The sequence below is a fragment of the Mesocricetus auratus genome, unplaced genomic scaffold (genome assembly GCF_017639785.1).
Source record: "Mesocricetus auratus isolate SY011 unplaced genomic scaffold, BCM_Maur_2.0 Super-Scaffold_6730, whole genome shotgun sequence".
NCBI lineage: Eukaryota > Metazoa > Chordata > Mammalia > Rodentia > Cricetidae > Mesocricetus > Mesocricetus auratus.
This window is the reverse complement of record NW_024429184.1, coordinates 116810143-116824880: the sequence shown is the minus strand read 5'-3', so window position 1 is coordinate 116824880 and position 14738 is coordinate 116810143. Positions and strand designations below refer to the sequence as shown.

The window sequence follows — 14738 nt, the reverse complement described above, 5'->3', positions numbered from 1 at the left end:
TCCAATATAAATGCATAAATGTAATAGAAACTATGTATAAAGATGTTTGTTATGACATCATTGGTAATGGAAAAGAAATTCGTATCATCTACAAAGTCAGAATCTGCTTAAGTATACCTAAAGTCTAGAAATAGTGAGTTCAATTCCCAGCACCACGTGGTGGCTCACAACCATCCATAATGAGATCTGTTGCCCTCTTCTGGTGTGCAGACATACATGGAGGCAGGATGTTGTATTCATAATCAATAAATAAATCTTAAAAAAAAAAGAATGACGTCCAAAATCTACTGATAAATAAAAATAACCCAGTTGCGGCTGAATATGGTGGCACACACAGGTAATCCCAGGACTTGGGAGGCTGAGACAAGAGAATCACACATGTCTAGCCTGGACTATATATAATGAGTTTGTGGCCAATCCTACTACAAAACAACTCTGCCTTACAATACCTAAAGAGAAGGGGAAGAGCTGGGAAAAAAGAGGGGGTATGATTTTACTTTTGTTAAACCAACACTTCCAAGAAAACTAAATCTGTTCTATACATGTAATAGTTTGTGGGCATAAACTGTCACTTCTCAGCTCTAAGACTGCAAGATCTCAAAGAATCAAGGAGACAGAATGTTTAGGTGAGCCATTAGTAATGGTTCTTTCAAAGCAGGATTTGGGAAAGGAATGGACTTTTAAATTTTTACTTCATATACTTTTAATAGGATTGGACTATTAAGAAAATGGGCTGCTTCTAAAATTAAATATATATATGACAATAAAAAACCTTTGTTCCGAGCAAGACAGATATTAATAAAGATGCAGCAGATAAGCTAAGCTGGCTGGTTTTTATATCAACTTGACATAAGCTAGATTCATTTGAGAGACGGGAACTTCAACTGGGAAACACTTCCATAAGATGGGCTATAGGCAAGCCTGCCAGGAATTTTCTTAATTAGTGATTGATATGGGAGGGCCCAACCCATAGTAGATGGGACCACCCCTGGGCTGGTGGTGCTGGGTTCTATAAGAAAGCAGGCTGAGCAAGCCAGTAAGCAGCTTCTCTCCAAGGCTTCTGCCTGCAAGGTTCCTTCCCTGTTTGAGTTCCTGCCTTGGCTTCCCTCAATGGATTGCAAATCGAGATATGAAAGCCAAATAAACCCTTTCTTCCCCAAGCTGCTTTTGGTCATGGTGTTTCATCACAGCAACAGTAACCCTAAGATATAAGCCTAGTACTCCTTCTTGTTTTAAAATGTATTACTTAGGTGAGTGTTCTGCCTGTGTGTCATGTGCATGCCTGATGCCCAGGTATGAGGAAAGGACATTGGATTTCCTGGATGTGAAGTAACAGATACTTGTGAGCCATCATGAGTGTGCTGGGAAGAGAACCTGGGTCCTCTACAAGAACAACCCCTAAGTCATCTCTCTGTCCTCTTATTAGACTTCAATGGACACTCACATCAGTCATCATCATTTAGGAAGGTTACATTTTTTAAATTCGTGTGTGTGTGTGTGTGTGTGTGTGTGTGTGTGTGTGTGTGTGTGTGTGTACGCGTACATGGACATGTGCATGCACATCCATTAATCAGAGGACAACTTGTGGGAGTCAGTTTTCCCATTTGTCAAGTAGGTCACTGGAATTAAACTCAGGTCATAATGCTTAGCAGCAGGTGCCTATACCCTCTGAGCCATTTCACTGACCTTTCCTTTTATTAGTTAAAGGATTACATTTGTATTTGTGTACATGTGTGTGCATGTGTGTGTTATGACATGTGTTCATGGAGGTCAGAGTTACTAGGATTCATTCTCTCCTACTATGGTGGGTCCTGAAGTGCCTTTACTCAGAGTTATCTTGCCAGCTACAATCTTTTCTTAAATTAGCTTGATTATCCTTGTTCGAAATGCTTTAAATCATGTCTTATAGTTAAAAGATACTTTGGAATAGTTGCATATACAAAATGAGTTTATCTTGAGGATGATATTCAAGCCTAAACATGAAACTCTTATTTCAAATACCTTATAGCCCAAAGGTAATTTTATACAGCATTGCTAATATTAATGTACACATAACCAAGTTTCACAGTATGGAATTTCCTACTTGTAGTATCATGATGGTATCAAAAGTTTCTGTTTGACGTATGGTGGATCTTCAAATACTCTACCTGCATTAAAATCCTAACATTCACTTCTGAGAAGAAATATGGCCTCTAAGACCAAGAGGACACTGAAATATCTTTCCTCTGTGCTACAAGATAGTAAAATGAGAATGGAGAAATAGTTATGGCTCAGGTCACATACATGTCCTCTGGCTGTGGTAGGATACAAAGAGCAGACAGCAACTTAGCTGCATCAATCATCATATTGGGAACAGCAGGGTCCATGGCTCTGACCAGCAGTAGGATTCCTTCTTCTGTCTCCAACATGGTTTTGATTCCAAACTGGTCAGACAAGAACAAAGGAGGGAGGCTTAGCGACAACACACACAAACAAGGACATGTTTACAATTTTTTGTTAAGTAGAACGTTACTTAAATACTTAAATACATGTAAGAATGTTAACCCCCTATAACCCTAAAATGGATCCCCTTGGGATATAGTCATTGCAGATACCATTAGCTAAATGACAATGAAGCCACACTAAAGTAAGGCAGGTTCTTAATCCAGTATGCCTGGTCCCTATACAAGGGAGGAAATCTACACTCTACATGAGAGAGAGGGGGAGGGATGGAGGGAAGGAGGGAAGGGAGGGAGGGAGGGAGGAAGAATGAGAGGGAACATCACAAGAACACAAAGCAGAAATAAGAATATGCATCCATAAAGCAGTGTCAGTGACCTACTAAAAAACAGGAGGGAACACAGACCACATTCTCCTTCCCAGCCTCAGAAAGAACCTACCCTGCTAACATGGGATCTTGGACTTTCATCCTTCAGAACTGAGACAATGAATTTTTGTTGTTTAAGACACCCACTTTGTGGACTCTAGAAACTAGCACAGGAGTAAAGAATGTTTTCCCAATAACAGGTGAACAGAGACAATTACAACAAAGTAAATTTCCTAAGACACACAACAAAATTTCATGTCTACATAGGGAGTTCCAGTATGCCCAGGGCTGTATAGTGAGGTCAGACCCTGTCTTCAAAAATAAAATAAAAATTTTTAAATGAATGAATATTCTGGAAGAAATGGCATACTGGCATACACCTGTAATCCCAGCACTTGGGAGGTGGAAGCAGGAGCAACAAGAGTCCAAACAAACTTAAGGGAAACTTGGACTTCTTAAGATTGGGAAACAAGGAAGGAAATATCTCCAAACAATAGCTACTGGTCAAATAACAAGCTTAGCAAAAGAATGTAAAGTACACGAACACTTAGCCTACCCTCTGAAACAAAAATGAGAACCAGGGGAAAGAATTCCATGGAGGCTCACGTCTGAGGCAGTAAAGAACAGTTTCAGCACAGAAAGGAGAGCTGAAGCCTTGAGCATCAGTGTCTTCTCCTGGCAGACTGCTAACAAAGGTAAGTCATGAAGACCTAGATGGTGGCTGGGGTCAAACAGGAAATCTCACCTTGTTGTTCATGAAAGCTTTCAAGCAGCGGATAATCTCATGCTGGTTCCGGCTGTCATAGCTTCTGCACAGAGAAAACATCACCAGTGAAGCCCCTTTATTTTATAACACATCCTCTTTCCATATAATTGTTCAATCTTGCACACAAGGACATTAGGAACGCTTTCAACTAGCAGCTAAGTAGAATCTAACAGTCATGAATACAGCCCAGAATGTTCATAGATGACAGCATTATGCTGTGATGTCAAAAGGCAGTACAGCCCTACATCACAAAGCACTTGACCCAGAAACACTAACAAAAATAATCAACTGGCGAATACTCTTGTAATGTGAGAACTTAGTATTAAATCGAAAACCTGCCAATTTGGGGTTGGGCATAACTCAATAGTACAGCACTTGCCTAGCAAGTCCAAGGCCCTAAGTTTGAACCCTAACACTATTAAAAAGTGTGTTAACTGTGCAAACACAACTCCATCCCTTAACTCCCTTTAGGCAGCTAGGTCCTAAATCCTATCAAGATACTATCCCATCTATTACTCCTTGCCTAATAATTGAAAGGCTTCATATCTGAGAAAGTATACACAGACCCAATCCCTGTACTGTATCTCAGAAAAGATTCCAGAAGTATTGGACACTTTGGATGGCAGCATAGTAGCCTAAAATGGTTTATGATATTAAAAAATGTATTCTAATCCTGAAGACTGCTGTAAAGCTAAATCCAAACTAATAAAGTATACTCCAAGAAAGACCTCCAAGAGTAATGTGGCCCAAACCACATCACAGTACAGCTGAAGGCAAAATCAGACCCTCTTTCCAGACAGAAAAAGAACTGGGGACTAATAATCTTTACTGGTATATATCTTCTTCCCTCTAATATCCTCTACAATAAACTTCATTTTTCATCTAACAGCATATTCCCCTAGTCCATGACTCTGAATTTAACTGTTATTTCCCTTAATGCAAAGCCCATTCTGGCCCTCAACCTAGAAAATATAAAGACCCAAAATTCCTTACCCAGAAGTTTCCTCTCTCTCATCATGGAGTCGTTTGAGGATGTCCAATAGGGAGGCTAGGCCCTCAGCACCAAATGTCTGCACCCAACTGTAAGGAATAGACGAGAGGCAATGTAGTATCAACTTAAACCAACAAAGGCTATTGCCAAATCTATCCTAGAAACCCTTTACACAGCGGTGGTGGCACACGCCTTTAATCCCAGCACTCGGGAGGCAGAAGCAGGCAGATCTCTGTGAGTTTGAGACCAGCCTGGTCTACAAGGGCTAGTTCCAGGACAGCCTCCAAAGCCACAGAGAAACCCTGCCTTGAAAAACCAAAACCAAAAGAAAAAAAAAAAAGAAAAGAAACTCTTTACTCCCAATCCATACCTTTCTCATACTTCTCTGCCTCCTTTGATTGGGAACTACAGTATAAGTTGCTGGTACCTCAGAATTCTCACCTGACAGGGTTATTGTTGAGAGAGACTCGAAGAGACTCAAGGCAACTAAGCAGATGCATATCCCGCAAGCCTGACCTCAGCTCCTGAATGTACATCATGGCAGATCTAGAGCTCTCTTTCTGGTTCATGCCCTGGAAAGAGGCACATATAGAGAGAGGTCAGTAAACACTGGGCCCAGTCATAAGTTGTGAGCTAATATTCATCAACACAGTTTAAAAAAACACCAGGACAGACACCTATTACACAAACTACCAAACTATGTGAGATTCATAAATAGTTCATGAACTTGAGTGTGTTTAAGTCGGAGAAAAAGGTATAGAAAGGTGGCAACTCAAAAGCAGGCTTATCTAATGGGGTGAGGCAGGTTGACAGAGGCACACAAGAGTCTATAAAGCTAGCAGAACATGCAGGTCCGGGATAAGGATGCCGCCTGCCTCGCATAAACAAGTGCCCTAGAGCTTACAGCACTGGAAGTGTGCAAATACTGGGACACCATCTCCCTCTTGATGACAATATCCTTCTCTCTCAAAGGCTGCTGCTTCTCCTCATTCAGGTTCATATCCACCTACAAAGGGAGGAACAGGGAGGTAGAGACAAAAAAGTAAAGTTTTTTTTTTGTTGTTGTTTTTTTTTTTTTTTTTTTTGGGCAACAGGCCCTCACTCCCCCGAGATGGCCTGAAGCTCACAATGCAGACCAGGCATGTCCTGAACTCACAGAGATCCCTTGCCTCTTGTAAGTTTTTAGTGTTTGATATTTATTATAAGTTGAACACATTAAATCACTAGTGAACAAATACGTTTTCTTGACTCCTAGAGGTTTAAGTTATGGTAACCAATAAAAATTCCTCAGGGATAAAATCTAGTTCATTTCAGTACAGATTCCCACAGACACCGCCCTTGGCATGAGGCCTAAATGCTGACATACATGCTGGGTATACATACACTCTACCATTGAGCTATGTCTTTAAACCACTGAACACTTTAAAATATATACACTTCTGATGGTTCCCCTGGAAAACAATGGACTCTTGATACATTTTCTTTTATGTTACTGAGAAGAAATCATACATAATATTTTCTGCATTAAAGGCAGACCTTCATCTCTCCAGTACTGGAGAGCTGCTGGTATTAAAAAAAAAAATCAACACTAACAAAATCTACCCAAACTGGGTTATTGCAGAAATGTCCACTCAAAGCGCACCTCTTCTGGAGACAGCAAAGTAAGTCACAACCATGCATAGCTTACAACTAAATCAACTTCAGATACAATCTTTAAAGACCTTCTATTTAGAGCTGGCTTTAGCATTCTCTTTCCAAATTCCCACTAAGCAGAGGACCTCAGGCAAATGATGCCTTTGTATTCTTCAGTTTATTCTTTGTACAGAACTCACTGTAAATGCTTTCCCACTTCATATTCTCTGACTTAGCCTCAAAGTGATCACCATACTACCACAGGGCTTGGTCCACTCACACTACATTTTTGTGGCTAGAGTAGTGCCAGGCAGATACCCATTAACTAGGTAGTCAGTAATCAGATAGTCCCAAGTTTAACGTACTGTAATTTACATATTTAGTCATTATTTCATTGGTTTTAATATTAAAACATTTCACATTAAGCCTAGAATCCTTCATAGTAAACATCAACTTAGAGACCATGCATTTAGAAACCACCACCACCACCACAGACAAATGCTCATCAGCACATGCTGGGAAGGCAGCAACGTCACTGGAAGGCGACTTACCAGCATCTGCTCAAAGAAGACGAGGACTTGCTCATCTGTGATGTCGTGCAATGGCTGCACAGCGGGGTCGTCTCCATATGATGCAGAGGAGTTTCTGTGAGCAGAATTGGGCTTTTCCTTCTCCTTCTTAATCCTCATGCTGGTAAATCTTTCCAGCTATGAAACAGAAAGAAGTATTAGCAGCAATCCACACTCCTCACCTAATAAACCAAACACCAAGTGGCCAACACTTTACCCTCTTACACTGGCTTAGTAGTTTTAGTTTGTGCAGTCAAGATTTATATGACATAAAAAGAAAAAAATCCTTTTTCCTCAGATCTAACACAGCACACTGACTTTATTCTCATCTACAATAAAGTGTAAGGAACAGAAAACGCTGCATTAAGGTTTCAAACCTCTCTAGGCTGGTGTGGTGGCACACATCTTTAATCCCAGCACTCAAGAGGCAGAGCAGGTGGATCTGAGAGATCAAGGCCAGTCTGGTCTACAGAGTGAGTTCCAGGACAACCAAACAAACAAAAATTTAAAAGCTTTCTAAAAAAAAAACAAACAAACAAACAACGGTTCTGCTATTTCTAAACCGTCTTAGCAGCATAGAACCAAAAGTATCTCATGTACAAAGTCATCTCAATAAAATGTCCTTTGTTTCCTTCTAGCTACCAATAATAAATGTGCTAGGGTCCATGAGGATCTTTCCCTTCAAGAGTGCCTGTGACCACAGAATTTAAGATAAATAAGCCTTAAGGGATAAAGCATCAGATGTCTTAAGAATCAAGATCTAGTCCTTTCTCTTCCTTTTGTTCCATGGCACTTGAGATATTAAAATAGAGTTCAAATCTCTTTGCATGACATCTGCTCAGCAAAAAATCCCTTCTACTTTAGAGGTACATATGCTATTTCCCTGCTAAACAAATACTAATGAGCCACCCTCAAACTCTAAGTATAAATGCTCACAGTAGAAAGAGCAGCCAAGGAGTGCAGCATTGGTGGTGTAATGGTGAGCAGAGCTGCCTCCTAAAAAGCGCCACTGAGTTAAGTGTGGTGGCACACACCTGGAATCCCAGCATGCCAGAGCCTGAAGCTCAAAGCTCAGGCAGCCAGGGCCAATATCAAGGTCAAGGCTAACCTGGTCTTACATAAGGGGCCCTGTCTGATAGGGGTGAAAGAAGCAATAAGCTTCAGCTTTATGAGGTCGACACTGAAAATATCAGCAACTGTATGCAAAAACAACACACACACACACACACACACACACACACAAAAACCACTGTGGGGCTTCAAATGATGCAAGTGGCATCTAGAATGCAGGAAGAGTTCTAGTTAAAGAAACTGCCCAACTGTGGAAGGGGGAAAAAACCCACCAAGGAAAGCATGCAATGGGTTAAACAAGGTTAGAAAAGATCTGGGGTACTCTGACACTAGACCCCATGCTCCATTCCAAGTAAAGTTACAGACACGTGGTGAGTGTTAAGAGTAGAGAAGACGAATCAGAACATGCACATGTCCCATACATATTTCCTTACCTCATCTGCCATGAGCCGCTTCAAAGTCTAGGAAACAGAGAGAAGAGAAGAAGAAGAAGAAGAGATCAGTGAAATATCAAGGGACTTCCCAAACACCATAATGGTTGAAGGGAGAAAGGAAAAGAAAATAAATAGAAAGACCCTAAGCTACCAGATTTCTGCCAAGGTGTGGCTTAGTACAGGCCCTGGTAAGGGGCAAGAGAAGTTATAAGAACAGTAACATAAGATTTAGGTGGTGGGGGAGTAGAGAATTGAACAGATTCTAAAACCAATGCCTAACCAACTTCTGAAAAGTGTTCAATTTCATTAGTAAACAAGAAAACACAAAATAAAATCACACTGAAGCCTGGACTAGTTGTACAAGCCTGTACCGCTACTTCCTAGCTACTTGGTAGGCTAAGGCGGGGGTATTGTGAGTTTAAAATTTGTGTGGGCTAGTGAGGGAATCCAAGGCAGACCCAAGAAACATAGTGATACTCTGTCAAAACTTTAAAAGGGAGGGAGAGGAGGATGGGTTAAAAGCTCAGTGGTGGCCGGGCGGTGGTAGCGCACGCCTTTAATCCCAGCACTTGAAATGGAGAGGCAGAGGCTGGCGGATCTTTGTAAGATCAAGTCCAGCCTGGTCTACAGAGTGAGTTCAGGACAGGCTCCAAAGCTACACAGAGAAAACCTGTCTCAAACAAACAAACAAACAACCAAAAAAGCTCAGTGGTAAAGAGTCCTTGCCTAGCATGCAAAAGCTCTAAGTTTGACTCCAAACATCACAAATAAATAGATCATAATAATGACGTTATCAGCTCATATTCTCAAGGCTGGTATGTAAGATTTGGGGTCTGATCCCCAGCTTTTTATCTGTCTAGTTTTAGAGGAACAACAGCTCTCTCACACTTTGCAGGGGTTAGCACAAACCACTGGGCCAACATTATCAAGTAAAATCAAATGAATATACTTATAATTCAATACAGCAGTTTGTAAGCATCGGCCCTGCTAAAGTGTGCACTTAAGTAACAAAAACATGCACAGACATTGTGATAACTGAAACAGAAAGTCTAAATAGCCAGTAATAGAAAACAGCTACTCAAAGAAAGTGAATAAACTTTCAACTACTCACAAATATACAGAATCATCAGTTCACTGACACAAACATTACGAACATGTAAGATTATAAAGGGCACCAGACCTACAATTTGTCCTGCCTACCAGATGAGCTGGGGTAAAGATGGACCAGAAATTATGAGAGTGATCAACCAATGACTGGCACAGCTGGAGACCATACCCCTGAGGGCCAGGACTCAGAGGCAAGATACCCCAGAAATAGGATAGAACCAAATACAAAAGGCAAAAATAAGTAAATAAATAAATAAAAGTCAGTGGAATGATTCCTAATGATACTGTGCTATACTCATAGATTGCTTCCTAAGCCAACTGTCATCAGAGAGGCTTCACCCATATCCATTCATCACATTGGATCTAAGAGTTGTAAAGTTGGGTGTGGTGGACCAGCACCTGAAAGCAGATGAAAAGACAATGAATTCAAAGTCACCCTCAGCTACAGAGTGAGTCCCACTAGCCTGGGCTACAAGAGACTAAAGCAAACAAACTCATTGTCTTTAACTTACATCCAAACTCCTTACCAGGGTATGTGACTCTGCTACCCTTCCCCGCAAGGTTTGCCACTGAACAAACCTTCTTCCCTCAAATGCTTATTTTTTGGCCATGCTGACCTAGTTGCAGGCCCAAACAGTTCACACCACCTCACCATCCCAGCCTTTCCCTAGACGGCTGCCTCCCTCTGCCTACACTATACTAACTCTAGCAGGCCTGGCAGGATGATTGCTCCTCTTGGATAGGTGCTTTTCCTGGTGTTTCCAAAATAGCTACCTGTCTGACTCACAGTATTGAGAGTGGGCTACAATTTTCTTTTGACTGCCTGCTCTACTTACTTCCAGACTAAAAAGTTCCTTGAGTGTAGAGCCAGGGACCTAAAAGCCAACCCTTGGAACGCCCTCAGCATCTGTCTACCTCTTCACTCCATCACTGAAGAAACCAACACCCAGACAGATGGAGCAAATCATCAGTCACACGGTCAGAAGTCTTCAGATCCCGAAGCCCCCAAATCTCTGTTCCCACATTCTTCTGCCTGATTCCCGTTTCATTTCAAAGAAAGAAAATGCCCAGTTCCCTTGTTTTCCTGGAGCACCATGAGAGATGTATCTCATTCTTAAAAATAATTTTTAGAGGCCTGGGATGCACTCATTTGGTAGAATGCTTGCCAGGATTATAGGAGGGTTCTGGGTTTGCTACCAACACCACATAAATCTTACACGGAGATGCAGGGGAATCAGTTCAGCATCATCCTTGGTTACACAGTAAGATCAAGGGAAGACTGGGATACATGAGACCTTGTTTCAAAAAAATATATACTAAAACAAAGAAACACAATAAAATAATCTATGTTTCAGTGCTCAACTTGAACCACAGAAGTAAATCGTGCAGAAAAGCTGCAGTTCCCAAGAAAATCCAACAGAGGGCAGCAACACCCAACAAAGCAAATAACAGAACAGACCAAATTCTATTTCTGAATCCAATAAAATACCCAAACAAACAGCAAGCTCAGCTACTGAAATGGAAACCTGTTACTACAGGATCCTGAGAATATGGTTTACTCACTCAATGCTGCATGTTTTATCTTACAGATTCTATACACAGGGTTTGAAATGACTTTGTTTAATGTTTAAAATAGTTTTAATTTTTTCCTATACTACATGTATGTGTGAATGTCTGCACGTGTGTGCCTGGTGTCCAAGAAGGCAGAAGAGGCATTAGATCCTGTGGAACTGGGGTCACAGGTGTTTGTGAGCCTCCTGTGGGTATCAGGAACTGAATGGCCCCCTCCTAGTGCTTTTAACTGCTGAGTTACCACCCAGATTATTCAGTTTTGTTTTAGTGCAGTCTATGAAGAAGATAAGGGCATTCTTAGATCACAAGAAGTCAAAGAACCGAAACATGCACTCCGAGGGACAAAACTACTAGAGGTGCACTTGTGCTAGAGGTACCTCCGAGTCCCTCCGCCTTCAAGACTAATCTCTACCCACTCTAAGCACTCCTGCTCCTAGTGATGTGCAAACCTCACTGTCAGCCCCCCCGCATCACACTTGCTGTCTCTGCTCTCTACAAAAACAGAGGCTGAAGGAAACAAATACTGAGGTAAATAAAATCTTAAGACAGCAAAGAAGATCCGGTTCATGATGAGATTAATAACTTCTAGGTAAAAGATAATAAACAAGCCAGGGATGGTGGCACATGCTGATCTGAGTTCAAGGCCAGCCTGGTCTACACAGTGAGTTCCAAGACGGCCAGGGCTATGCAGAGAAACCCTGTCTTGAACCCCCCCCCCCAAAAAAAAGAAAGAAGGGAGGAAGGGGGGTGCTAACTCAAGACTAGGAGAAAGCTACTCCAGTAGTTAAATCCCTAGGCACCCCACAGTGCCACTGGAAAACTACGCAACAGCAGCAATCTACAAGTTTACTCTCAGAAAAGGGTAAACAGATGGCCTCTGGATTTGCACAGTTGTGGCAAACACTCAGCACACTTCCCCTGAAACCCTCAGAGCCCCACCAAACCAGCCTTTTACACAGGGCAGAAGGCTGGAAGAAACTTCTCAAAGGTGGGGGGTCCTAAAGCTACTGAGCTAGTCTCTAAGAAGATCACCCAGCGTACCACTGTCCACTACCAGAGCCACTATGCATATGTAGTGCAATACATATAATTATAATTTTAAAGCCGGGCGTTGGTGGCGCACGCCTTTTATCCTAGCACTCGGGAAGCAGAGGCAGGCGGACCTCTGTGAGTTCAAGACCAGCCTGGTCTACAGTGCGAGTTCCAGGACAGTCTCCAAAACAATACAGAGAAACCCTGTCTAGGAAAACCAAACCAAACCAAAACAAAACAAACCAAAACAAACATAAAAATAAATAATTTTAACCCCAAAAATAAACATTTTACTATTACTATGTTTAAAATACCTGAAGCTCTATACCTACCTTTCCATTTGTTTATGGACTCTAAATACAGATTAAATATCTCCTGAGAAAGTTATCAACAGCCCCAGAAATACAGAGCTTCTTCAACTTGATAAGGTATCTACCAACAAACAACACAAACCCCTACAGTCAGCATTACAATTAATTATGACAGTCAGCCGGGCGTTGGTGACGCACTAGGGAGGCAGAAGCAGGCGGATCTCTGTGAATTCAAGGCCAGCCTGGTCTACAGAGCAAGTTCCAGGACAGCCTCCAAAACAATACAGAGAACCCCTGTCTCGAAACCCCCCCCCAAAAAAAAACCAACAACAAATTATGACAGTCTAAAGACTGCATCGAAGATCAGGAAAAGAGTAAGAATATCCCCAAGAGTCCTTTCCAACTAAGGGACTAAAGCAAGGTCCAGGGGATTCAATCACTCTGGCCTACACAGTCCACCAGGCACATGCAGGTAAAGCATTCATGCACATAAAATGAAATAATCTAAAAATTAAAAAGAGCAGCAATGAAGAAATTCAACATGATATTTCAAACATAAAACCATTCCCACCAGCACTGTCTAAAATAAAATCCCTAGGCATAAACCTTACAAAGTATGTACAAGATCTAAAATCATAAAATCATGGAAATAAATAAATAAAGGGATGTTATATATTCATGAACAGGAAGACTCGATTATTTTAGAATCAGTTTCTCCAAATTTGATTTAAAGATTAAAAACAATCCTAACTGCCAGGTTGTGGTGATGCATGCCTTTAATCCCAGCACTTGGAAAGCAGAGGCAGAGGGATCTCTGTGAGTTCAAGAGCAGGCTGAACTATGGATTGTGTTCCAGGACAGTCAGGGCTGTTACACAGAGAAACCCTGTCTCAAAAACCCAAACCAAAACAACTAAACAAAAAAGCTAAACTAAATCTCAAGTTATTCTGAGATTAACAACAAATTGATTCTAAAGTTTATAAGATATCTACATCTAATAAAATATAGACACGGATCTTACACCAAAATAAGACTCAAATTGGAAATAATGGTACGTGCCTGAATCCCAACACTAAGGAGGCTGTGGGTTATGAGTTTGAAGCCAGCCTAGGCTACAAGACAGAGAGACTCTCTCCAAAATTAACAAACAGGGCTGAGGAGGTGATCCATGAGTGAGGGTGCTTGCTACCACGTCTTATGACCTGCGATCAATACCCAGAGACCACAGAGAAGAAAAACCCAATTCCTGTGCACACACACGCTTCATTCATTTAAAAATAAAAGGGGGAAAAAGGAAGCAAACAACTAAAAAACTACAATGTACTCTGTATGGGCTGAACTGAAATGAACACAGCCAAAAGCTTTTACTCCAAGCCCCAGCTGACAGCATTTTGCAAGGTTGTAGCACCTTAGAAGGTGGTGTGTAGGTGAGGGAAGAATGCCATGGGGGGTGTCCTTGGAGGTACATTATCCCTGACAGTTTGTTTCACCCCCTAATTTGTAGTAAACCATGAAGTGAACAGCTCTCTTCTGTTACATTGCTCTGCTGCCATGACGGTCTGTCCAATATGGTGCCAAGCAACCAAGGCCTGAATCATCTTGAGCTCTAACAGAGTCAAGCTGGTGTGATAGCAAATGCCTATAATCTCACAGACCAAGGCAGAGAGTTCAGAGTTCCTTCTTTAAGTGGTTTCTGTACGGCATGTTGGTTACAGGGACAATATCTAATACATCCCTGGATGCCAAGGACAACAATGAAATGTCCTGTCAATGCATTCCTAATGGAGAATGTAAAGTGTAAAAATTTGTGTTAAGGCTTTTAATACCAAAGGACAATTAATAGACTTAACAACTTTTTTTTTTGTCCTAAGAGCAGAATGGACAAACTTTAAAGTCCATTTTATTCCTTTTTCAAATGAAAAGTAACCACCTTTATTGGCTCCTCCTACTTTGACACTCTCCATATTGTGTCTGACTGTGACAAAGTATGGAACAAACACACCTGATACTTGCTGCTTCAATGTTACAACTTAAATGTAAACATTTGTAAGTCAAGTTAAAGGCTGCTTTTTATTAAAAGTGTGTTCTAGAAGTTGGATATCACACTGTATACTTGTAATCCCATATTCAGGAGGCTATGGCAAGGTAATGGGAATTTTGAGGCCAGAAAGGCCCTGCATCAAAACAAAAACAAACAAAAAACTCTAATCCAGAAACTGGAATATCAAATGACATGTTTTGTTTTTGATGATTTTTCTTTATTTATGTGTATGGTGTTTTGCCTGCACGCATCTCTGTGAAACACATGCATGCCTGGTGGCAGTAGATTTCAGAGGGATCATCAGGCGCACTAGGACAGCAATCACAACAGGGTGCTAGCCTCCTTGTGAGGGCTGGGGGACTGACCCCGGCTCTGGAAGAGCAGTTATTTATTTAACAGTTGAGCC

General features: G+C 41.4%; 1 protein-coding gene across 5 annotated transcripts in view; it reads right to left on the bottom strand.

The window, feature by feature from the left end:
- Diaph1 (diaphanous related formin 1) overlaps positions 1 to 14738 on the bottom strand; it is an 84431-nt gene that overhangs the window by 47372 nt on the left and 22321 nt on the right. For 3 of the 5 annotated variants that reach the window (XM_040741895.1, XM_040741896.1, XM_005069213.4), the window contains exons 2-8: positions 8270 to 8296; positions 6747 to 6902; positions 5468 to 5569; positions 5005 to 5135; positions 4566 to 4652; positions 3552 to 3615; positions 2284 to 2423 (exon numbers count right to left, since the gene is read on the bottom strand). In XM_040741895.1, coding sequence (XP_040597829.1) covers positions 2284 to 2423; positions 3552 to 3615; positions 4566 to 4652; positions 5005 to 5135; positions 5468 to 5569; positions 6747 to 6902; positions 8270 to 8296 — 707 coding nt within the window. The remainder of the gene's footprint in view (positions 1 to 2283; positions 2424 to 3551; positions 3616 to 4565; positions 4653 to 5004; positions 5136 to 5467; positions 5570 to 6746; positions 6903 to 8269; positions 8297 to 14738) is intronic. The other 2 variants (XM_021226664.2, XM_005069214.4) reach the window with 2 other exon arrangements.